General features: G+C 39.9%; 2 protein-coding genes across 3 annotated transcripts in view; one reads left to right on the forward strand and one right to left on the reverse strand.

The window, feature by feature from the left end:
* The window catches only part of TBXAS1 (thromboxane A synthase 1), a 193,477-nt gene that overhangs the window by 107,946 nt on the left and 59,101 nt on the right, over positions 1 to 26,430 (reverse strand). Inside the window, exons 1-2 of one of the 2 annotated variants that reach the window (XM_037836034.1) lie at positions 17,652 to 17,728; positions 15,412 to 15,508 (exon numbers count right to left, since the gene is read on the reverse strand). In XM_037836034.1, coding sequence (XP_037691962.1) covers positions 15,412 to 15,508; positions 17,652 to 17,701 — 147 coding nt within the window. In that variant the 5' untranslated portion in view covers positions 17,702 to 17,728. Of the gene's footprint in view, positions 1 to 15,411; positions 15,509 to 17,651; positions 17,729 to 26,430 lie in introns of those variants that run through there. The other variant, XM_037836033.1, reaches the window with a different exon arrangement.
* On the forward strand, positions 20,094 to 20,554 carry LOC119534025 (protein CEBPZOS-like). The gene has a single exon (XM_037836035.1). It carries the CDS (start codon positions 20,348 to 20,350, stop codon positions 20,552 to 20,554), a length of 207 nt encoding a protein of 68 aa, XP_037691963.1. The 5' UTR covers positions 20,094 to 20,347.

A 26,430-nucleotide genomic window follows, 5' to 3' on the forward strand; every position in this document is an offset into this window, starting at 1 on the left:
GTGGAGCTATATAGGCGAGCTGACGGGCAGAGGGAACTCAGTGCAGCTGTGAGTGACACTTTGAAGAGGAGCTACAGCCAAGAGGGACACTTTGAAGAAAGCACAGGAGCTGCAGATGAGAGACAGTTTGAAGACAGCCATTGAAAGCAGACTCTTGCTCCGGAGAATCTGAGAGAGGACAAATACCCCAAGTGCAACTAAGAGTGACATTTTTGAGGAACTGCAGCCTAGAGAGGAACATCCTGGGAGGAAGCCATTTTGAAACCACAACTTTGGAGCAGACGCCAGCCACATGCCTTCCCAGCTAACAGAGGTTTTCCAGACACCATTGACCATCCTCCAGTGAAAGTACCCGATTGCTGATGTGCTACCTTGGACACTTTATGGCCTTAAGACTGTAACTGTGTAACCAAATAAACCTCCTTATATAAAAGCCAATCCATTTCTGGTGTTTTGCATTCCAGCAGCATTAGCAGACTAGAACACAGGGGTTTCTAGATGGCCTGCTGCCAGCCCAGCTGTGTATTCCTTGTCTCAGCAATGGCACCTTCGGTCACTCTTAAGTCAGGGGTTTCCGGACTGCAGCTCATAACCAGTCACAAGATCAATGTAGTGAGTGGAAGCCAGCATAGAAAAAGAAGAAGAAAAGAAACAGAAACAAGAAATAGAACAAAGCAGAAAATACAGAAGAACATTTTATAAAGTAAAGGTATTTTTTATTTTGTTAAACTTTTTTTTAAGATAGTGTGTACATGTGTGTGTATATGTGTATTCTGTGTCAAGATGTGAAATATGTTTCTTACTATAGGTCATAGTCAAAAAAAATTTGTAAAATCTGTTCTAATTTATACCCCAATTCTGGGAGTTGTCCCCTCTCTCAACTAAAATCCTGTCAATAACAACGCATAAATCTCTCCACCCCCACAGCTACCACTTTGGCCCAGGTCACCACTAGCTTGCAGCCCCTAACTGGTTTCCTTGCCCCAGGTCTTATCTCCTACTCATCCATTTTCTACACTGTACTCAGAGCGATCTTTCTAAAGCACAAATATAGCCCTGTCCAGTAGTTTCTCCTTGTGTAAACTCCCTCACTTGGTATATATTAAGGCTCAGCATGATACAGCCAATTCCTCACTTCTTTCCAAATATTACGCAGTCTGAAGGAGCTCTTTAACTTCCTTGCTGTGTAGCCTGAAGATACAGAGCTAGGGCCTTCTGGTACTTTAGGTCATATTTTTCTACCCTCACTAGGGTACTAGTAAGAGCACTGCCTCTGAAACCAGTCCCCCCAGCTTCAAATCTTGACTCTGTGTGACCTTTAGAATGGACCGCTCTGTACCTCAGTTTCCCAATCTGTAAAATGGGGATAATAATACAACCTACCCTGTGGGATGGTTGTAAGTCTTCACTCACTGAACAAATATTTACTGAGTGCCTAGTATGCACTAAGCCCTCATCTAGGTGCTTGGGATATATCAGCGAACAAAAACAAAGATCTCTTGTCCTGTCAGTTGGATAAGTCAGGCAATAAATATAATAAGTAAATTATATACTATAGTATAGGGTAAGGTAAAGGGGTGGGGGCGAGCTGCAGTATTAAATGGGTCAGTCAGCATTGGCCTCTTTGAACAGGTGAGATTTGAGCAAAAACTTGAAGGAGCTGGGGGAGAGAGTCATGTTTCAGGCCAGGGAACCACTGGAGCAAAGATTCTAAAGCATGTGTCAGGAACCTGAAAAAGGCTGGTATGGCTGAGTGATTGAGGAAGGTCAGAAAGGTCACAGGGGGCTGGTGTATGAAAGGCCTCCTAGGACTTTGTTAAGACTTTTCCCCTGAATGAAATGGGGAGCCAGAGTTGAATTTTGCACAGAGGGATGTCTTGAGCGGACTTCTGCTTTAAAGAATCACTCTGCTTTGGTGGTGAGAATAGATTGTGGAATCCAGGGTGGAAGCAGGGAGAACAGTTAGGAGGGAGCGGAGTGATCAGGAGAGAGAACAGTGGTGGCTCAGGACAGGGTGGTAGCCATGGCTATGGAGAGAAGTGGTCAGATTTGAGATGCTTTTGAAGGTAGAGTCAACAAGATTTCTTGATAGAGTGGGTGTGGGGGGAGAGAAAGACAATCATCAAAGATGACTCCAAGAGTTTTGGGCTGGGGAACTGAAATGATTAATTGGGCTAATACTTTTAAAGCACTTAGAACAGTCTCTGGCACATAATGCTTGATATTATAGCATATTATCTGTTAGCACCTTTAAAATGTCATCTCACTGGCATCTGGACCTTCTCATGAGCTGTTCTCTTTACCTGGAACTCGTAGCCCGGTGTTGGCCCCATTGCCTGCTAACTCCTGTTCACCTTCTAGAATGCAGCTTAGGCATCACTACCCCAAGGGAGTCTTCCCTGATATTCCTGTTGACTGGACCTCACTTCAACACCGTCATGCAAATAACATCTTACTCACATTTAAAAGAAAAAAAAGGGGGCTGGGGGATTATTAGGAGTCAGTGTAAGTTTGCTTGCAATAAGCAAAGCCAAAGTAGCCCCATTTTTTTTTCTTTCATGAAGAGACTGAGCTATAGATGAGGGAAATACTTTAGACATATTATAATTTGACCCCAACAAAACATTTTGTGATTACTAAGGACAATCTTATGAGAAAGGAAGAGAAATAATAAGATGGTAAATAATTCAGTGGAATGGTTTTATGGCTGGTAGAATTACAACATACAGATAAAACTTTATCAATGTGGAATCAAATGGAACACCATAGGGTTCTATACTTGGCTGGGTCTAGTTGGGTATTTTATTTGGTTATTTTTATAATGAACTACTGATGTGCAGAAATCACAGCTGAGAAGAAGAATGATGTTCACAAAATCACAATAAACGATCTGGACCATTTTATGAGCCAGCATTACCTTGATACCAAAACTTGAAAAAACTTACAAGAAAGAAAAATTATAGATCAATGTCTCTCATGAACATAGACACAAAAATCCTAAACAAAATATTAGCTAATGGGATTCAGCAATGCAATAAAAGAATAATTCATCAAGACCAAATGGAATTTATTCCAGGAATGCAACATTTGAAAACCAATCAGTGTAATTTACCACATTAACAGAATAAAGAAGAAAACCATATATCATCTGAACAGATGCAGGAGAAAATTGACAAAACTCAACTTCTGTTCATGATAACAACTCTGTTAGTCTATTATAAAAGGGAACTTCCTCAACTAGATAAAGGACATCTAAAAAACCTTCAGCTAACATCATACTCAAGGGTGAAATACTGAGCACTTTTTGAGGTTGGAAAGAAGAAAATATGTTAGCTATCACCACTTTTATTTGACACTATAGAAAGTGCAAAAAGAGAAGAAAAACATAAGTAAAAGTTGGAATGGTGGAAGTAAAACTGTATTTGTAGATGACATGATTGTAAAACATAGAAAATCCAAAATAATCTACAAATATACTATCAGAATTCATAGTGAATTTAATAAGTTGAATTATGGGCAATATACATAAGCCTTGTTGAATACAAGGGCAAGATACATAAAACAATTATATTTCTACACACAGACAACAAAAACTGGGCAAATTATTTGCAATAACATTAAAAATAGCAAATACCTAGGAACAAACTTAACAAAAGATGTGCAAGACCTCCACACTGAAACTAGAAAAGTTTGCTGAAATAAATTAAAGAAGAACTTAATAAGTAGGGAGATACTCCATGTTCATGATTTGGAAGACTCAATATTGTTATGATGACAATTCTCCAAAAATTGATCCAATGCTATCCCATGAAAAACCTATCAGGTTTTTATTTTGTTTTGTTTTGGTATGTGGAAATTGACACAGTGATTCTAAAATACACATGGAATCAAAGGACATAGGATAACCAGGAGGTCTTACACTGCCAGCTTTCAAAACTTATTATAAGAGTATAATCCTTAAGACAGTGTGAAATTGGTATAAAGATAAACAAATACACCAGTAGAACGAAACAGAGAGTCTAGAAATAGATCCATGCATATGGTTATTTAATTTGTGACAAAGGCACTATTCAGTTCAGTGGGGAATGGGTGATCTTTTCAACAAATGATGCTGGGGCAATTGGATGTCAACATGGAAAAAAATGAACTTTGACCCATATTCAAAATTAACTGGAGATGGATCAAAGTCCTAATAGTGAAAGATAAAATCATAAAACTTCTAGGAGGATAGCTTTTTGACCTTGGGTGTATGCAAGCTTTTGTAAAACAGAATATTAAAAGCAATAACCATAAAAGAAAATTTTGACAAATTGGACTTCATTTTCAAAGAGATCATTAAAAAAAACAAGCAAACCACAGACTGGGGGAAGATATTCACAATGTATTTATCTGACAAAGGACATTTAAAGAATTCCAATAAACCAATAAAAGAAAGTCAAATGGACTTAACTGGTACTTCACAAAAGAGGATATCCAAATGGCCAAAAAGCGTATGAAAAGATGTTCAACATCTTTACTCATCAGATAGGCGCAAATTAAAATCACAACGAGATACTGCTACTACCCAGCCACCAGAAAAGCTGAAATTAAAAACACTGACAAGAAGTGTTAGTTAAGATGTGGAACAACTAGAACTCTCATTCACTACTGGTGGGAGTAGAAACTGGCTCAGCCACTTTGGAACACTGCTTAGCAGTATGTGCAAAAGCCAAATGGACACCTAAACTGTGACTGAGCAATTCCACTTCTAGGTATATATATATGCCCAAGAGAAGTTCTCTTGATATGTTCATACCAACTTTATTCATAATAGCCCAAAACTGGAAACAACATGAACTTTTATCAGTAGAGAAATAGATAAATTGTGATATTTTCATACGTTGGAATACTACATAGCAATAAGAAAAGAATGAACTACTGATATGTGATATGGATGGATCTCACAGTCATTATATTGAGTAAAGGAAGCCACAACAAAGGACATATACTCTAAGTTCCCATTTACATGAAGTTCAAGAGCAGGAAAAACTAATCTATAGTGATAGATGTAAGAAGAGTGGTTATTTCTGCAGGGTTGGGGGAAGAGATTGCGGAGAGGCATAAGGGAACTCTCTGGGGTGCTGGAAATATTCTACATCTTGATCTGGTATTTACATGGGTAAATCCATATGTAATAATTCATTGAGCTTTAAACTTAAGATTTGTATGTGGAAGTTATCAAAAAAAGTACTAAAAAGTCTTAAATAATTAATTTGAATGGACTCGGATGCTGGGTGAATACCAACAAGATGAAGATCAACAGATGTAACTATAAGTCTCCATATTTATATTAAAAATCTAGTTGCTCATAGCATGGGATGGAAGAAACCTGACCTACAACAATTCATGTTAAAAAGATCTGGGAACCTTAATTGCCCACAAGCTTTTGGACTGTGTTAGGATCATTGCGAAGAACAGAAGCAGCCTTTCCTACTGCAGTGATAAAAGTAGTGCCTCGTCTCAGGAAGGAGTGTCCTGCTGGGGTACGGGAATCAGACCACATCTAGACAGTGGTTTTCAGGTGTGCAAGCCACATTCTAAGAGGGACAATAAAGACTGTCAGGGTATCGTCTTTGCTCAGGAATCCCCCAGCCAGATCTGCACTTCATTGGGGTTGTTACACTTTGGTAACCTCATAATCTCTGAAATGTTGTGGATAGATTGTAGTTCTCTCTCCCTAGTTTACATTAGTCCCCTTGACTTTTGATGATCACGCTAGCTTCATCAGCATCTCTTTCAAGTTTTCTTTGGGGGTAGGTGACCAGCTTCCTTTATTTAATATTGATTCTCATTAGGATGTCACAATGTTTAATTCTGTGATCTTCTCTCCTCCTTTGAGGAGTTTCCCCGGTTTGAAGCTCAGAGTCCTTTTGTCCCAACTGCCTAAAGGAGGCAGAGAGAAGTGGGAGAACTGAGTGAGTGAAAAGACGCTGGGAGGGGAGAGGAAAGGCAAAGGAGGAGGGTGTGGTTGAAGAGATTGCCCCTGTGCTGCAGAAGGGGCAGAATTGGTGCTGGTAGTAGGAAGGGGACAGAAAACCCAGAGGCAAGGCCCCCTCTTTGTCCTCACTTGCTCTCCTCCAGATAGCAATTCCTTGAAAGTTTAGGAAGATGTGAATGAAATGTGATCAGGTCCAACTGAATTTGAGGAGGCTACAGTCTCTGGCCTTCCTTGGCAATCACACAGCAGAACTGGATTGCTGCCATTTTTGACAGGGGCTGGCCAATGCCTTGTAAGCCTGCGACTTCACTGTGGCTGCCAAAGACCTTGGGCTGGGTTTGGTGCAGTTTATGTTAGGTTCGCCAGTTCAGCTCTGACTGATATCTGTTCCCTATTGGGCCATGAACATTTATTAAGCTCCTAATGTGTGCCAGGTACTATGCTATCCCTGGAACTATCAAGATACAAAATGAATTCTTGCTCTCAAGGGGCTCACAGTTCACTTGGAGGATGGGGGTGCAGTAGTTTACAACCAACATTGACCTTACGGCTAACAAAATGCTTTTCACATTGTTTTATTAACTTTTGGGTAATTTTCCAGTAATTAGGAAACACTATCCTGATAAACAGCAATGCCTTAGTTGTGGCTTTCGTGGCTAGGTTTCTCTTGAACAGATGACAATGTTTTTCTTTTCAGTTAGGAGCTCTTAAAATAGAGTCTAACTTCTTATTAGAATAGCTAAGCATAAACTTTGAACTTTGAAGAATCACGTAGTCCTGAGGAGCAAGTTATTAAAGAAAACTACCACCTCTGCATTCTGTGCTCACATGAAGAGAGCAACCATTTATTGGGTGTTTGTCATGGGCAAAGCCAGTGATTCTCAACTGGCCTGGGACATCCACATAAGCACAACCAAATCTTCCCAGAGTGCTGCAAAATGTATGAAATGCATTTTTACTATAATTGAGTGTGCATATTATTATGAGAAAGGGATAGGAGGTGTAATTGAATAGGAAGCTGTAGCCAAAAAATAAATAAAAAAAAAGAAAGAAAGAAAGGTTGCCAGTGTCTTAGAACATGCAAGAGCATTAACCCATGATCTGTACGGGCTCCAGGCAATCAATATTCTCCTCAAATAGCCACGTGGAGCAGGGGTCATAGGTAAGCAGAGAAAGGTTATTGAAAAGCTCCAAGAGACACAGTTATATTTAAGTGATATTGATGAGAGTATTGCCAACTTGTTTAGTGTTAAGTATATCAAGTATACTGCAAAAAAAATTAATATCTGAAAGCATACCTTGACCACAGAAAGACTGAGATCTGCTGTTACAAACATTACTTTGAATTCTCACCTGAACTTGCACAGATAAGGAAGCTCAGTGATACAACCTGTCTCTTTCCTACCTGAGTATGAGAACCAACTTGCGCTTCCTCTCACTGTATGATAATCAAATAAAACTCCAGAATTCTGTCACTTGAACAACCCCAAATTGTATTCTCGACGCTGTTTTCAACATATGACTATTGCTATCTGGCTGTACTGATTTGAACCAAGCAGTGCTTATATTTAATGCTTTGAAACATTAAGTGTTCCCTCCCCACTGGACAATTTTCATTTGTCCACTCTATCCCTGTAGAAGGTGGTCATCCAGATTCCATAATGTGCCTGCTTTCCTCTGTCTGCTTTAGACTGTGACTGGCCTGAGAGCACAGCCTGGGAGTTAGGTGTGTGGCGAGTCAAGGGGGCTGGCTCAGGGAGCATGTGAGGACTAAAACCCAGCTCAGGCGCTGCCTGCCAAGTTGAATGAGCTGGTGGAAGGAGGGCCTCTTCTAATGTGGACAAAGCCATAGTGTGGGCTTGCGTGGCCCTGCCTGGGAGAGTTCCCAGTATTTTATCCGCTGAGGAAAAGGAAACCAGGGCTTTGGAAGTGTACTTCCATACCCAACACTGAGGGCCCTTTCTGACTGGGGAGGAGGCCAGGGAGCTTGTTAAGCCTTATCTTCTAAGACGCGCTTCAACAGATCTCAGCAGAGTTGCCTGCCAGAAGCAGTATTAGGAGGGACAAGGGTGTCCCTGATATAGCACCGTCATGTTGGCTTGAAGATGAAGTTTCCCTGACAGAAACTATGAAGGAGCCTGTCCCCTGCATCCAAAGCTAAAAAAATGTTTCTCAGGAAAGCTGGTGGCAATTCATTGCTCACTCATTCATGTTGACTGCCACATGAACTGGGAACCAAATAGACCTCAGTGATTAGCTAGTCTAACACCATATTTTAAACATGATGAAACTGAGGCTCAGAGAGTTTAAAGCCTGGCTCAAGGTCACACAGCTCATCAGTAGCAAACTGGGATCTGATTTCATTTCTTTAAATTTAAGCAAAGTACCTTTCATTATACTTCTGGGCTGTGGCTTAGGAGAAGGAGGGAATGGAAAGAAAAGGTAAGTTGGAGAAAGGAGACTGGGGCAGAGAAGGAGAGTATGGATCAGATTCACTTGCACAGCAACCTGACTCCCCAGAACATTCAGGAATACAGCCATTGAGAGACCAGAATTGCTTCTATGGTTTATGTACTATTCTCACTCCAAGATTCTGAATATTAATCTACTATTTTTTTGTACTTATTTCTACTTCTGCCACCCCAAGAGCTAGGGAAAGGAGGTATAAATAGCAGAATAAGATTTTATTTCTTTAAAAAAAAAATAAAGGCAGCTTTCTGCTCAACCAAGGGTCTAGTAAGACACATAAATATAAATCATTTTCAACAATATCTTGAAATTAAAAAAAAAAAGTTCTGCAAGGCATTGACAGAAAAACATCTGAGCAATCAAAATCAATGCCACTTAGTGTCACTCCTACATGCCTAAGGCTTCACAAGGGACTCAGTGCCTTTAAAGATTTGATAGTTGAAACTCACCTACAATTTTAAAACCTTGAGGCGAAGTGTGTTTTACAGATCAAATGCAAGTCCATGGATCTGGCCTTTTCAGGACCAGCCACATCCAGATATGAGAAAAGCAGGTAGAAGGGGAAGCTCACAGGGGACAGCCATTCTGGACTTTCAGTGGACAGCCCATCCTGGGGTGAGCATCTTCCAGCTCAGGCTGGAGGAGTTCCTGTGCATAGCAAAATGTTTCACATAAAACCGAGAGACCCATCTCAAAATAGAGAGGGCTCCGGCAAAGGCAAATTGGTTTGTGACCCCATGTGTCTGGTTTCACTGCTCTCTTTAAGCTTTTAGGTAAGAGCTTCTGCCTTGCTCGGAGCTGTGGAGTTTGAGTTCTCTGAGCAGACAGAAAAGCATATAGACAAGAGAGAACTGCAGAACCCAATTTAATTTGACTTTCAAAAACTAGTGACAAAATTCCACCCTAAAGGCTGTTTTTAAAAAATTGAGTCACTAAGGGTCATTTTATCATGAATATAAAATTGGTTTAAACACCATAAACAATATCACCTATAAGATGAGTTGAGCCTTCTCAAATGCAAAGCTAAAAATGTATTCAAGATTTAACTGAAGGGAAGAGATACTTCCCTGTCATGCCTAAAAACCATCTTGTCTTATTGCACACATTAGAAAATCTGAATGTTTTAATTTACTCAAAGTTTTATTTAAGGGAAAGGGAACCAGAAACTCTAGATGAGCAAGTTTTCAAAAACTGTCAGTGAAGAGGTACCTGTTGCAGGTTGGGGGCAGTTTCATGACAGACCTGCCACCGTCCCTCGCTCCTGGCAGTTGCTAGCAGGCAGGGCCCTGTGGTCCCAGCACAGGTGGGCCTCACCCACGTGTAGCTCTGAATTGAGTTTTCCTTGCCGATTAGCTCTGTAATGAACCGATAAGCTCCTGTTCTTTTCTGAAATGAGTTGCTGCTGCAGATGCAGAGGGTAATAAGATTTCCAGAGACTAATTTACCTCGTAACTTTAATAATCTTTTGCCAGTGCCAAGGGTTTTGTGGTTTCATAGGAACTCGCCCTACGATTCTGGCATCCATGTGGGCCTGGGGCTGCTGGGACCCTGGGGATTTTATGGTTCTTGAGGGTGAGCCAGACTCACCAAACCTGTGACATGGGTATAGACATGGCTCTTTGTGTGGCCAGACCTGTGCCTAGAGAGGGACCTGGCATGGTTTGAAGCTGTATGTACCCCAGTAAGACATGTTTTTAAATTTAATCCATTCCGTGGGTGTGAACCCATTGTAAATAAGATCTTTTGATGAGGTTATTCCAGTTAGGAAGGCATGGCCTACCTCAGTCAGGATGGGTCTTAATCCTAGTACTGGAGTGCTTTCTAAGAGCATGAAATTCAGACAGAGAGAAAAAGCCACAGGAAGCAAGAGGCTAGACACTGATGGAACCCAGAATAGAAGGGAGAGACCAGGAGATGCTGCCATGTGCACTGCCATGTGACAGAGGAGCCAAGGATCACCAGCAGCCAGCCCCAGAACACCAGTCCTCAGGAAGAAAGCATTGCCTTGCTGACCCCTTGATTTGGACTTTCTCTTAGCCTCAAAACCCTAAACTAATAATTCCCATTGTTTAAGCCCACCCATTTCATGGTATTTTTTTAAGCAGCCTAGGAAACAAAAACAGGACCTGAGGGCTGGTACCCCCTCCACATGTCCCACACGTACAACCTCCACCACCTTCCATAAGCTGCAGACCTGGCAATGATCCTCACTGAAGCCTGACCCCACTGACCATGTTGTCATTTAAATCATAGCTCCATGGAGGCAGGTTTAGTGGCTAAACACAACGTCTCCATGACCCTATCAACTAGACCAACTTAATGTGGGCCAAAGACCACACTACCTCTTATCTCCCTTCCCACAGCTTCCCCAACTCCAGGCCTTGATGGGAAGCCAGGAATAAGAAGTTCTGCCCCTGGCAGACCATTTCTGCCAAGTCATGTGGACCCAGCTCCAGCTTCTGCAGCTATTAAAAAAGAGCTGCACCCATGGCTTCACTGAGTACTAGATTGCAAAGGAGAGCTAACTAAAAATATCTAAATAAAAATAGCCAAGACCCAAGGTGTTGGGATAACTGAGGTTCTATAAATGCTCAGAAGATTGATTTGGGTTTAAGAGTGAACTATGGTCACACCACCAGGGAGCAACAGCAGGAAGCATTGAGGGCCCTGTAGAGGTCCAAGAAGTCCATTTGGAAAATGGGCAAGATAGGGTAGAGAAGTCAAACAGAATCAAGCACCTCAAAAAGTGTGAATGGGAAAACACCATCTGGATCTGACCCATAATCTATTCAGCCCAATATTTTGGAATTGAGAAAGAAAATTTCACCCAATGATTTTTTAATTCAAATGTTTGCTAAATACTGACGTGTGTCAGCGCATGATGTCACCCCACCTCCAGTCAGTATGCTCTATCAAGCCTTCCTGGGATGCTCAAGGCTCATGTGAAATTTCAGAACTAAACACAGCTTCACATATCACAGCCATTCTCCAGCAGGCTGTCCAGGGCCCACATAGCTCAAGCCTGGATTTGTGAGCAGATAGATAATGTGCACTCACTGTTGGAAGATGAAACCGTGTGTTATTTAAGTTCCTTTTCACTTAATGTATCAAACTAACATGCCGAGGTGTTTTCTGTATCACAAGGGACCATTTGGTAGACTCTTGCATGGAGTAAGCATTTAATGTTTACTGAATGAATCTATAATAAAGTTGAATTGCTGAACACTTAAGTAAACAGAGCTTATTAGAGGGAAGGCTTCATGGTGTTGGTGGGGAGAAATCACGCCTCACTAATCTCCTTGAGTTCTTTGAGCAGATAAATAAGCATATGGATAAGAGGGGACCACAGAACCCAATTTAATTTGACTTTCAAAAATGTTCAGCTTCACTAGCTATTAGAGAGATGCAAATTAAGACCACAATGAGATACCATCTAACACCGATTAGAATGGCTGCCATGAAACAAACAGGAAACTACAAATGCTGGAGGGGATGTGGAGAAATTGGAACTCTTATTCATTATTGGTGGGACTGTATAACGGTTCAGCCACTCTGGAAGTCAGTCTGGCAGTTCCTTAGAAAACTAGATATAGAGTTACCATTCGATTCAGCGATTTGCACTTCTCGGTATACACCCGGAAGATCGGAAAGCAGTGACACGAACAGATATCTGCATGCCAATGTTCATAGCAGCATTATTCACAATTGCCAAGAGATGGAAACAACCCAAATGTCCTTCAACAGATGAGTGGATAAATAAAATGTGGTATATACACACGATGGAATACTACATGGCAGTAAGAAGGAACGATCTCGTGAAACATATGACAACATGGATGAACCTTGAAGACATAATGCTGAGCGAAATAAGCCAGGCACAAAAAGAAATATTATATGCTACCACTAATGTGAACTTTGAAAAATGTAAAACAAATGGTTTATAATGTAGAATGTAGGGGAACTAGCAATAGAGAGCAATTAAGGAAGGGGGAACAATAATCCAAGAAGAACAGATAAGCTATTTAACATTCTGGGGATGCCCAGGAATGACTATGGTCTGTTAATTTCTGATGGATATAGTAGGAACAAGTTCACAGAAATGTTGCTATATTAGGTAACTTTCTTGGGGTAAAGTAGGAACAGGTTGGAAGTAAAGCAGTTATCTTAGGTTAGTTGTCTTTTTCTTACTCCCTTATTATGGTCTCTTTGAAATGTTCTTTTATTGTATGTTTTTTTTTTCATACAGTTGATTTAAAAAAAAAAAGTTAAAAAAAAAAACAAAACAAGGAAACAAATATATAGAGCCCCCTTGAGGAGCCTGTGGAGAATGCAGGGGTATTGGCCTACCCCACCTCGATGGTTGCTAACATGACCACAGACATAGGGGACTGGTGGTTTGATGGGTTGAGCCCTCTACCGTAGGTTTTACCCTTGGGAAGACAGTTGCTGCAAAGGAGAGGCTAGGCCTCCCTATAATTGTGCCTAAGAGCCTCCTCCCGAATGCCTCTTTGTTGCTCAGATGTGGCCCTCTCTCTCTACCTAAGCCAACTTGAAAGGTGAAATCACTGCCCTCCCCACTAACGTGGGATCAGACACCCAGGGGAGTGAATCTCCCTGGCAACGTGGAATATGACTCCTGGGGAGGAATGTAGACCCGGCATCGTGGGACGGAGAACATCTTCTTGACCAAAAGGGGGTTGTGAAAGGAAATGAAATAAGCTTCAGTGGCAGAGAGATTCCAAAAGGAGCCGAGAGGTCACTCTGGTGGGCACTCTTACGCACAATTTAGACAACCCTTTTTAGGTTCTAAAGAATTGGGGTAGCTGGTGGTGGATACCTGAAACTATCAAACTACAACCCAGGACCCATGAATCTCGAAGACAATTGTATAAAAATGTAGCTTATGAGGGGTGACAATGGGATTGGGAAAGCCATAAGGACCACACTCCACTTTGTCTAGTTTATGGATGGATGAGTAGAAAAATAGGGGAAGGAAACAAGCAAACAAACATACAAAGGTACCCAGTGTTCTTTTTTACTTCAATTGCTCTTTTTCACTTTAATTATTATTCTTGTTATTTTTGTGTGTGTGCTAATGAAGGTGTCAGGGATTGATTTAGGTGATGAATGTACCACTATGTAATGGTACTGTGAACAATCGAATGTACGATTTGTTTTGTATGACTGCGTGGTATGTGAATATATCTCAATAAAATGAAGATAAAAAAACAAAAAAAACAAACAAGTGAAGCAATAAATTAGTAAAGGTTTATCCTTGAGGCTGAAAACAGATGACCTACAGGCAAAAAAAAAAAAAAATCTGTGAGAAAATCTCACTCTAAAGGCTGTTTTTTTTAAAAATTGAGTCACTAAGGGTTCTTTTATCATGAATATGGAATTGGCTTAAAGACCACAAACAAAGCTAAAGATAAATGGAAGCATTCCCAGGTGGAAAATTATAAACATTGGGGTTTCCTGGAGATCTAATCTTTGATGGGCTTTTTCACATGTTTGTGTATGACCTAGAAGAGGATGTATACATTGACTCTCCAGGTTCAAGGTAATACCTACTTCTGGGGAGTGTCAGGTTGATGGAGATTCAATTCAATTTGAACAATTATATTTTGGACGCTGAATAATCATTCCATGTTTGGACCTATGGTATAAAAAAGTGCAAGATGGGTTCCTGGCATTAAAGAGCTAATAATCAAGTCAGGGTGAAGGCCTTGCCTTCATTTAAGTGTAAATAATACAAGGTAAAATGAGATCAGTTGCCACAATGAGTGACACAGGTGATAAGTGCTATACGAATTCAGAGAAGGGGGGAATTAAATGTGAACTGAAGTAAGGGGACTACTGCTAAATTTCTTTAATACCCAACCTCAGGCATCTCACATGCAGTAAGCCTTCCCTAACCCCATATCCCCATCTGGGATGCCTCTGAGTTTTCCACTGCAGTAGCACTCACCACACTACTGAACTGGTGTCTTTACTTGTTTGCCCGCCTCACTAGACTGTGAACTCCTTGAGGGCAAGACTATGTCTTCTGTCTCTTTATAATCAGTACCTATATAGTGTCTGGAATATGGCAGGTGTGCAAAGAGTTTGCCAAATAATCAACAAAAGAAAGAATGCATTGCCTATTAACCCTGTAAGAAAGGAAAATGAGTTTAATTGCACTCCCCCCAAATTGCTCGCACATAGTGATTATTACAGTCTCCTGAATTCTCACAAGCATCTGTTTGTTAATTCACTTTAGACTTTTCCCAAGAATCAACATAAAGGTCTTCTCTTTCTAGATTTCCTATCTCCCCATTTTTAGAAAATATGGACAACACTGACCTCTGCTATTTTATGTCACCTCTCCCATTCTTTGGGATTTCTTATCAAAGTTAAAAAGTGGAGTGTGTATTTTCCAAAAAAGATGGACTATGTACATTCCTTTAGTGGGTTGGAACCATGAACTAATATAAAGAGGTCCTCTTACAGGATCCCCCTCCTACTTGGAGACAAAAGTCCCTCCTAATGTTTGTTTCCCCTTCCAAACCTTAATACTTTTGTACTCACCAGAAAAGATGAAAGCACAAGAGTCTCAAAATTTTGCTTTCCCTCTGATATTTATTAACCTTACTCTGTCTTCCTCAGTCACTTGGCCTTTGCCCTCTGGATTCCTCTAGTTCTGAACACAGCTTAGAAAACCCTCCTGGTTTTAGCATTTTTATTAGCCTCAACTTCTCTTGAGCTTTAGCTTTCTGGAAGCATGTTTTAGATATCAATGGCATTATTTTGTGCCAAACTTTACATCTCTTTTGAAAACCCAAGTTAATTGGGGAGCTCAGTTTTTACTTGAACTGATCTAAACTGGGTAAGAGCACAATTGCATGACTATTAGATCTGACTTGCAGTCCTTGTATTTTTGAAGGATTCACCACTTCATCCATACATGCAGAAAGAAAACCACATACCATTCTGTTGGTAAAGTTACTGAAGTTGTCAACCAACACCTGCTTGATCATGTCCGGCTCAGAAATCACAATAAACATCCGACGACCAAGATAATACCTGGGAGGAATAAAATAATTATTTTAAAATTGTGTTCTATTTATCTACCCATTTTTCCTTTCCAAAAAAAAAAAAAAAAATTACAATGGCTTATAATGAAGGGTAAAGGTTGAAAAGGAAGTAAAAATGTGGAGAAGATGATATGCTAACCATAAGGAGTAATATGACTGTGATGATCTATCATCAAATTTAATTCCACAGATATTTATGGAATCCCACCTTGTATCAGTCCCCAGTGAGTCTGAGATGAACAATCTTTGCCCTCAAGTAGCTCACAGCCTGCTAGGAAATACAAACCTATAAATGTAAATGCAATCATAAGGGGCTCATAAGATCCACTAGTAAGACACAAAAAAAATGGAATAGATTAAATCTGCTAGGGGCTTGAGAAAGGGGCTGGATTGAACCTGCTGGGGATTTGGGGGAAGGGCTGAACATCTGGTTGCCACAACTATACAAGGAAGGAGCTCAACAGATAGCTATGACATTAATGAAGGAACGGATGAAAGGATCAGCCAGTCACCAGGTGGCAGTGAACTCTAACTGGAGGCAGTACTTAAGTACATGTTTAATTTTATTATATTTATTAAAGTACTGTGAGTACAAAAACACAATCACAGCCTTCAAGGATCTCACAGTTTAATGGGAGTGACAATTAGGCAATCAGCATCCAGTATGATGTTCTGGCAAGCATAGATGATATTGCAGGCACACCCAACTCAGCACTGGGAGAAGAGAGAACAAAGGCTTCCCAGTGATGGTGATTCCCAAACTGAGTTCTGAAAGATGAGTAGGCGTTAGTCCAGAAAGCTGCGTGGCAGAGAGAGGTGAGGGTGTACCAGGCAGAGGAATCACCACGTGTAATTGCCCAGTGTTGGGGACTGAGTCACATCCTCTACAAAAGGCACGTTCACGTCTCAAGCCCTGGTCCCATGAGTGTGAACACATTTATTTATAGGACCTCTGAAGATGTTATTAGTTAAGGTGTTCCCAAACTGAATGAGGGCAGACCCTAATCCAGTATGGCTGAAGTCCTAAGAAGCAAAGAATATTAGACACTGAGAAAGAACTTCCAGAGGCTGGAAGTCAATGGACCCGAAGAGAAAGGAGAAGACATCACATTGCCATATGGCAGAAAAGCCAAGGAATCCCAAATATTGCTGGAAGCCAGAAGATGCTGAACGCAGGAGAAAGCAAGCCTGAGACAATAAATTCCTGTTGTTAAGCCAACCCATTGTACAGTATTTGTTTTAGCAGCTGGGAAACTAAACACCCAGGAACAAGCCTGTTTGGGGAAACTATGAGAGCTTGACTACCAAAAACATGCAAAGCAAATCAGTGATGACAAATGAGCCCACTGCATAATGTCAAGTTTTTAGGGTATGAAATTATATTTTCAGGGATGTAATTTGATCACCAGTGTATCCAGGTCAGAGCAGTAAGGAATAGATTCTAAAGGGTAAAGTCACAAGATGTGAGAGTGGCCAAGTTTACTGTAGTATTCTTAGTTACTCAGTACTTTTCATAAGCCAATAATGGATTTAATTTTAACTCTTTCCCCTTCTCACTGACTAGGAAAAAAATGAAAAAGAAATTGCCTGTCATATATTAGTATTCAGAAAATATTGACATGAATGATTATATGTTGCAAAACTGTTGGGAATGTCTTTGGGACACAGGAATTCAACAGATGTGGCACAAAGAAAGGAAGGATACTAACTAATTTTTTATTGGTTTTAACCAAGAAGACCTAAAATAACCCAACAAGGTCATAAACAAATACCTTTTAAAATGTCTGGGAAGCGTCATGGAATCTTTTGAGGATCTAGTGAAAACTGGGCACTCACATTCACAACATTTTGTACAGAATTTGAGGGGTTCTTGAATCCCTAAAGCTCATCCTAGAGTAATGCTTCTCAAACTTAAAATGTGCTTAAAAGTCACCTGGATTCAAAGAACTAGTGGATGAAGATTTCCCCAGTTTGGCAAAAGATACAAACTTAGAGATTCAAGAAATTGAGTAAACCCCAAATAGGATAAACCTAAAGAAATCCATGCCAAGGCACACATGAGTAAACTTATGAAGACTAAAGATAAAGAAAAAACATCTTAAAAGCAGTCAGAGAGAAATGATATATATTACCTAAAGGGAACACCAATGCAATGGATGGTGGATTTCTCTTTAGAAACCATGGAGGTCAGAGGATTGGCACATTTTTCAAGTACTGAAAGAAAAGAACTGTCAAACAAAATCCAATGTCTGGTGAAAATATCCTTCAGGAAAGAAAAGGAAATAAAGCCAATCCACCATAGCAACTGGCTAAAGAAGAAAAATTATGTGATCCTATCAATTGATACAGATCCTATTACAAATGCATTTGATAAAATCCAACATTCATTCATGATTAAAAGAAAAAAAATTCCCAACAATCAATTGCATTTCTATATACTAATAATGAGCATGTGGGAACCAAAATTAAAACAAAATAAAATTTTACAATTGCTCCCAATGAAAATGAAATACTTAGATTTTAATCTAACAAAACATGTATAGGGTTTGTATGCTGAAATTTACAAAATGCTGATGAAAGAAATCAAAGAAGAATTCAATAAATGGAGAGACATATTATGTTCACAATTGCAAGGCTCCACATAGTAAAGATACCAATTCTTCCAAAACTGATCTATAGATTTAAGGCAATTCTTATCAAAATCCCAACCCAGAAAAGCTTATTCTAAAGTTTAAATGGAAAGGCAAAGGACTTAGAACAACTGAAACAATTTAAAAAAAAATAAAATCAGAGGAATCAGTCTACTCAATTTAAAATTTATACAGCTAGAGTAGTCAAGATTGTGTGGTATTAGTGGAGGAGGGAAGGCACATAGATCAATGGAATAGACTAGAAAACCCAGATATACACCCACACAAACATGCTCAACTGATTTTGACAAGGTACAAAAGCAATTCAATAGAGGAAGGATAGCCTTTTTCAAATAGTGCTGGAAGAATTATACATATATAGGTAAAAAAATGAACCTCACATTTTATACAAAAATTAACAAAAAATGGGCCATGAGCTTATATGTAAAACATGAAACTGTAAAACTTTCAAAAAAAAAAAAAAATGACAGGAAAAAATCTTTGGGATCTAGAGTTAGGCAACAAGTTCTTAGGCTTGATACCAGAAACACAATTCATAAAAGGCAAAAATCAATAAATTGGATTTCACTGGATTTCATTAATATGAAAAACTTTTGCTCTCCAAAATGCCTGTTAGGAAGATGAAAAGACAAGCTACAAACTTAAAGAAAATATTTGCACACCACGTATCTGAACAGAGGACTTACATTTAGAATGTAAATCATTCAAAACTCAACAGTAAAAAAAGAAGCCAATTAGAAAATGAGCAAAATGCATGAACATTTTGTTGAAGAACATTTCATTGAAGAGGATACACAGGAGGCACATGAAAAGATGTTCAACATTATTAGTCATTTGGGAAATGCAAATTAAAACCACAATGCGACATCACTAAAATGGCTAAAATCTAAAAATAGTGATAACATCAAGTGCTGGTGAGGATGTAGAGAAACTGGATCATTCAGTTTCATTCTGAGTGAACTGGATCATTCAGTGAATGATCATTTCAAGAACGTTATATAAATGGAATCATATAGTATATAACCTTTTGATATTTGCTGATCATTTATTGATCATTCAGATATTAACACCACACTTTGCTAGTGTGAATATAAAATAATACAGTCACTTTAAAAAATAGTTTGGCAGTTTCTTAGAAAACTAAACATGCACTTAACATATCCTCAGCAATTACACTCTTGCACATTTATCCCAGAGAAATGAGAACTTATGTTCACACAAAAATATGATGTTCATAGCAGTTTTGTTCGTTATAGCCAAAATTGGAAAACAATTCAAATATTCTTCAACAGGCAGATGGTTAAACAAACTGTGGTACATCCATACCACAGAAAACTATGCAGCGATGAAAAAGAAATGAACTATACACATAACCATTTGGATGGCTCTCAAGAGAATTAAGCTGAGTGAAAAAAGCAAATCTCAAAAGGTTATATATTATATTATTCTGTTTATATAATATTCTTGAAGTGACAAAAGTATAGAGCTGGAGAACAGATTAAATTAGAGATGGAGGCAGTGATGGGTATGTATTGTCTATAAAGGGGTAGCACAAGTGAGCCTTATTGTGATGGAACAGTTTGATGGCGGTTACACAAAGCTATATGTATGATAACATTGTGTATAACTATATATATGCCTGCACACACAGATGAGTGCACTTAAAGCTGGCAAAGCTCTGTGGATTTTACCAATGTCAATTTCCTGGTTGTGGTATTGTACTATAATCATGTTACCATCAAAGGAAACTAGGTGAAGGGTACACGGATCTCCCTGTAATTTTTTTTTTTTTTTTTTTTTTTTTTTTTGCAACTTCCTGTGAATCTATAATTATTTCGAACTAAAATGTTTTTAAAATGTCACCTTGGGAGCTTAATGAACTTCACAGTCACAGGCCTGCTTCCCCCTAAGTTTGACCTACTGGGTCTAGATAGTGCCAGAAATCTGCATTTTAACAGGCTTTCCAGATTCTGAAGAAAGGAGACTATTTTCACACTCTGAGAACCCTGTCAAGGGGCAGTGGTTTTCAGCCTTAGTGACTGGTCAAACTCATCTGCGGAGTGTTCAGAAAATAATGGTGCCTGGCTCCACCCAGACCTGTTAGACCAGGGTCTTCTGGGTGGAATCCAGTCACCTTTAATTTTAACAAGCTCCCCAGCTCGTGTTCGCACCTCAGGATGGCCTGTACTATGGAACCATTGGTAAAGAAGATCTTTAAAGGAATTTTAGTAACTGAAGTTATGGGCATTTCTGGAGCTTATTTTCTGTTTAATAAAATGAACACAAGCCAAGATTTCAGGCAAACTATGAGCAAGAAATTTCCCTTCATCTTAGAAGTTTATTATACATCCCTTGAATATTCTGGAATATATGGAATCAGATAGCAAGATCAAGAAAAGTGGATGAACAGCAAATACCAGGACCAATCGTCACGTTCAGCTTCCCATCTAAGCTGTTTGAAAGCTTTGGAGGGGAGGAGAAGAAAGATGAGTCCACCACTCTGCAGCTTATTGGCAGTCCAAAGAACATCCTACTGAGTAGCAGGAGCCCTTGACCTGCCATGGCCTGCACCTCCTGGTTTCCCACCCACTATGCAAAATCCACTGCTTGTTTGTTTTCTTCTATCATTATTTATTGTCCAAGATTTATGTTTTACAAATTGAAGACCACGAAGGATGCAGGGAAAAAACAACAAGCTCCCCAGGAGATGTGATGTGATTGAGAAAAACCAAGAAGGGGACCCACAAACCCCTAGTTAAAAGCCCTGCTCTATAATTAACCAAAGGTTCGCACTCATTTTCATTTCCCTAAATTCTTAGATCTAAAAGGAAAGTGTTTACACTGGAGCTTACACATATTTTGGTGACATATTTGTACTGATTGTTACTATCAAAATAATTTTTATATATCATCTGGATTTTTTAAAAACAAAATAATATTTCTATGTTCAAATGAAGGTTGTCTTTCCAAGTTGTCACCTTGGGAGTCTTTGTGCTTTTTTCTAGTAGTATTGCTAATGCTAAAAACAATTTTGCGATGATTCCTATAGAACTGCTTCATCACTGGCATATGAACCTCAGGAGAAAACTGGCCCCATTTTCCATGTAAATTGTGTAATCTTATGAATTTATATTTATAAATATGTTCATCTGTAGTTTGAGGAGCTCCTGGGGATATCCTGAACAGAGAATAATTTAAGTGAAATATGTCTTTAGCAACCTTATGAATGCTTGGAATGGGTCCTCTGATTTTTGTCTGCCCAGCATTCCTTGAAGAACCACCTCTTCCCCCATTCCGTGCACTTCCGGAGGAGCTGTCAATTATAGAATTCTGCTCTTTGGGTCGCAGGGATGGACGCATGATTTGGCATGACCAGTCATTGTATTTCATCTCCCAATTAGGACCAATCAGAATCTTCATTGGGACTGATACTTGGACATTGGGTGAAAAACTCTTTCTTTCTCCTGGAGCTGCTAAACTGGGAAGATAAGACTCTAGAACTGCAGGTGGTCATCTTCCTACCACAAGGAGAGAAGCTGCAAAAGGAGCCATCAGACACAAGCAGAGATTAAAGACAGACAGAGAGTGTCCAGGAAGTCCGAAGTCCAGTTCAAGGTTCCAAGTTGCTTCCTCCTACAGTCCTTCCTTTGATCCTCCAAGCTTAAGTTAGTTTCTGCTTAAGTTAGTTTGAGTTGGGTTTCTATTATTTGTAAAAGAAATCCTAACTAACATGGTGCCCCTTTCCCTTCTCAACCTTTTGAATACCCATTGCCATACTGCCTCTCAAAACTTGCTTCCCTGAAAGGATCTGATCTCATTTATGTACATTGGTATGAATGCATCGCAATGACTTAACTGCTTCCAGAGATGGTGTGGTATCCTGGAAAGAGGTTTGTGTAAGAAGTCAGGAGGCTGGATCCAGGATCACCCAGCTCTGCTCCTCACTCCAAGAATGATCTTACATAAATTTCTTAAACAACCCAGGCTTCAGTTTACTTGCCTCTGAAATATGGGAGTGAAACTAAATAATCTCTATGGTTTCCTGTAGCTTTAAGTCCTGTAATTCCTATGAATTAAAGGGGAGAATAAATTATGGTCTTTGGATTTTAAATCTAGACTATATAGAGTGTGAGGAAACTTTCTGTTTCAGTGCAGTCAATAAATGAAGTATTTGAAGGGTTAAGGACCCTTCTCAGAACTTTTGAGGGAACAATTGTTAGCATCTTTTGAGTGCTTACTAATTTCCAGGCCTGTATTATTTCATTTAATTCTCATAAAAAACGGATGAGGTAGTTATTATACCCACTTTTCAGAATAGGAAACTGAGACTTAGCTTAAGTAACTTGCCCAAGATCAGGACTTCACCCCAAACCAATTCTTCCAAAGGCTCTGCCCCTAGGCATTAAATATGCTGCCATCTACTCGAGCCGATCCTCTTCTCTAAGGCTGGCCTTTTCTGTGGACAGTTTCATTTCTGAGTAGGAATATGAGAGAAAACAATCGGGTCTCCCACTGTAGAGACTGAATCTTTTAATTGTGGAGATTTAGAGCAGATTCCTCCCTCATGGACCAGAAAACCCCAGCCTCATGAAGGCAAGGTCTTGCTTCCCTCTAATCCAAATGTGGATACAGTCAAATTTGGAGGCAAATAATTCTTAACCAATTATTCACTTATATTCATTTTTACACATAAGAATTTGTTTATTTAACTCAAAAGCACCTGGTCAGAGAAATTATTTAGGCAAATCAGTGACGTGTTGTGTAGACAGAAATAACAGTCGCTTGACTTGTTTTAGGAGTGGTTTTCTTTTTTAAAACTGATCAGTCAGTTCAACCAAAATAGTTCAGAATGCCCTCCGAGGCAGGGAGGGCTGCTCCCACTAGCCTGGGGCTGCTCAGCTTGGTTCCCACCAGGGGTGCTAGAGCTGTAACGACTGTCCATCAGGGTCACCCACATGCAACGACACGGAGGATGGCCAGGTTACATAGCTGAATGGAAAGGCACATTGCAAAACAGTGTATACAGTTCTGCTAAAAAATAGCAGTCTGTATTACTGTTAATTGGCTCATTCAAGAAATGTTTCTTGAGCACATACTTGGAGTTAGGCAGTATGCTGGTCCTATTCATACATTCCTGGAGAAAATGTGGGGTAAGATATATGATACAGTCAACAGTACATTTATCTGGAGCAGGGAATTTGGGGGGGACGTTGACTTTTTACATAATGTATTTCTTTAATGTTCCAGTATTTTATAATGAGTGTCCCTGACTTTTGTGATTAGGGGAAAAAAAAGTAAAGGATTTGTCACAGGTTTGCCCCCAACTGCATCTGTCAAGCGGTGGAGAGCTGTGCAGTGGGTAGGCTGCAGACTTTGGTGTCTTAGGGAGCTGGGTATAAGCCTTGCCCTGTGATTTAACCACTGAGTCACCTTGAGAATGTCACAACTTTCTGAGCTCCTTACTTTGATAATAGAAGCTGCTATGTGGTTCCAATGTGAAACGTGAAACTGCTTTGTGTACAAAGCTTTATGCAAATACTAGTCATGATTACTTCCCCACAAGGGTGAGAAAGCAGCCATAAAGGTGAGGGGCCCCTGCACCCCCTGCGCCTCTGGCGGGCTGCACCCCGCTGAAGGAAGCTGGGTGAGGATGTGCCCCTAGAAGATCAGGAGGCTCGGGCCCCAAGCCTGAGAGCCTCCACGTCAGCAGAAGGAATCCAAACGTACCTCCAGAGCTTTCTGATTTCTGGCAGAGCCTGAAGAATTGATGAGGGCCTTCAGGTACTCTGATAACTGCTAAATATCAAGCATCTGATAAATTCTTGCCCCATTGACAGTTTTATTTACATCAGGTTGAAGATGCTAAAAGGCTAACTGCTCTTCTGACCGTAATTCTGAACTTTGGGGTAGAATGTAGAAATGGGAGGGTTAGAAAGGCTGAGGAAAGGTGGGTACATACTACTGGGATCACAACTGTGAGTTTCTGAGACTTGCAACTTCCAAAAGGCTCAGAAGAAAAGGTAAGTAGAATTCCAAGACTGGGAATACTTGGGTATTTGGCTTTCATGAGAGCCCCTCTTGGGCTGGGCAGCCAGCACAGGGCTGTGGAGAAAGCATGGTTCCTGGAGTCCACTGATCTGGGGATTTTGTCTCATCTTGCCCTTTCTTGTTAGCTATAAAATCTGTCATTAGAGCCAGGTGGGCTTAAGGTAGCTGAGTGAAAGCGCAGACTCAAGCTAGCAGGGATACTTTTCACGAGGACTCAGAGACAGAAGTCACAGGTCCTCGGAATCCAGAGCTGCTTTCTCTAGACTCCAATATCACCCAGGTAGGGGTCTGAATTACCTGCCCTTGGAAGCTTCAGGTCTGTCACACCAGGGGATTGACCCTTGATTTCAAAGTCCTATAGGGCTGATGGACTGAATCAGCCCTTTGTCAAACCGTTCTTTCTCCGTGGTGCCTTGAATCGATTTGGTGCTTTTCTCCTGCCCTCTTCAGTCTGATAGAATTCTAGGTACCTTGCTTCCTAGCCCGACGTTGGATCTCCAACTCAGAGATTTGTGTCTCCTTCATTCTGGTTTTTCCTCCTGGTCTGCTACTTGTCAACATGTGGGCCCTGACTCAGCTTATCTACTTAGGACTTTCTAAAATGCAAATCTGATTATACCACTCTTTTAGTTAGATTTGTCAATGATTTGTCAGCATCAAGACCCTTGGGAGTATTTAGCATGGCCTACAACATCCTTCACAATCTGTTCCTACCTTGTTCTTTGGCCTTGTCCCTCCCCATCCCCCATTACCCCCAAACCCTGAGCTGATGATCAACTTTTATCTACCCAAACCCTCCACAATCTCTCACTTCTATGCCTTTGCACGTGCTGTTCCCCTGCCTTGTGTGGAACAGTGCTCCCTCTTTTCTTGCCTGGTTAACTCCTAGTGGTTCATCACTACTTGTAATTGTTTGTTTTCTTGACTGTCTTTTCACTCGAATGTGAGTGATTTAAACCATGTCTTATATATCTTTGGATGTTCAGGATTTACTTCAGTGCCAGGCATGCAATAGGAATTCTGTAATATTAATGAAGGGTGCTATATTCCAGTTTTAACCTCTAATATTGGCTGATCCGTAAGCAGTTTCCCAATGGGGCTCTCTGCCTCCAAACCAACTCCTTCATGCAGGCCAAATTTATCTTTGTAAAACAGATGGTGACTGAACAGGAGAAAATATTTGGAAACCACAAATCCAATAAGGGTTTATTATCCAAAATATATAAAGAGATGCTACAATTCAACAACAGAAAGACAAACAATTAAAAAATGAGCAAAAGAGTTGAGTAGACATTTCTGCAAAGAAGATATACAAATGGCCAAAAAGCACACAAAAAGATGCTCAACATCATTAGCCATTAGGGAAATGCAAGTTAAAACCACAATGATGCCATTTCATACCCACTAGAATGACCACTATCTTAAAAATGGAAAGTAACACATGTTGGAGAGGATATGGAGAAATAGGAACACTTGTTCATTGTTGGTGGGAATGAAAAATGGTGCAGCAGCTGTGGAAAATAGTTTGATAGGTCCTCAGAAACTTGAGTTTAGAATTATCACATGACCTGGTAGTCCTACTTCTAGATATATAACCAAAAGAATTGAAAGAAGGAATTCAGATATTTGCACACTGATGTTCCTAGTGGCATTATTCACAATTACCAAAAGGTGTAAGCAATGCAAGTGTGTATCAACCAACAAATGAATAAATAAAATGTGTTAATACATACAAGGAATATTATTAAGCTGTAAAAAGTAATGAAGCTCTGATACATGTGACAACATGGACGAACTTTGAAGACATCATGTTGATTGAAATAAGCCAGACACAAAAGGATCAATATTGTGTGATCTCACTTATATGAAATAATTAGAATAAGCAAATAGATAGTCAGAAGCTAAAATACAGGTTGGCAGGGGCTGGGGTGGGTGGGGTGGGGTGGTGGTCGGGAATGGGGAGTGAATACTTAATTGGTACAGAGTTTCTAATTGGGGTGATAGAAAAGCCTTGGTAATGGATGGTGGTGATGGTAGCACAGATTGTGAATATCATTAGCATCACTGAATTATATAGTTGAATGTGGTTAAAGGGGAAATTTTAGGCTATACATATATTACTAGAATAAAAATTTAAAAAAAATTAGGACTAACAACACAGTGAACCATAATGTAAACTAAGGACTATAGTTAATATTATAATTATAATAAT

The sequence above is a fragment of the Choloepus didactylus genome, chromosome 5, assembly GCF_015220235.1.
Source record: "Choloepus didactylus isolate mChoDid1 chromosome 5, mChoDid1.pri, whole genome shotgun sequence".
NCBI lineage: Eukaryota > Metazoa > Chordata > Mammalia > Pilosa > Megalonychidae > Choloepus > Choloepus didactylus.

What these genes read in the sequence shown, in the direction of transcription:
- LOC119534025 (XM_037836035.1), top strand. Translation starts at nt 20,348, where the DNA reads ATGGCCTGTACTATGGAACCATTGGTAAAGAAGATCTTTAAAGGAATT.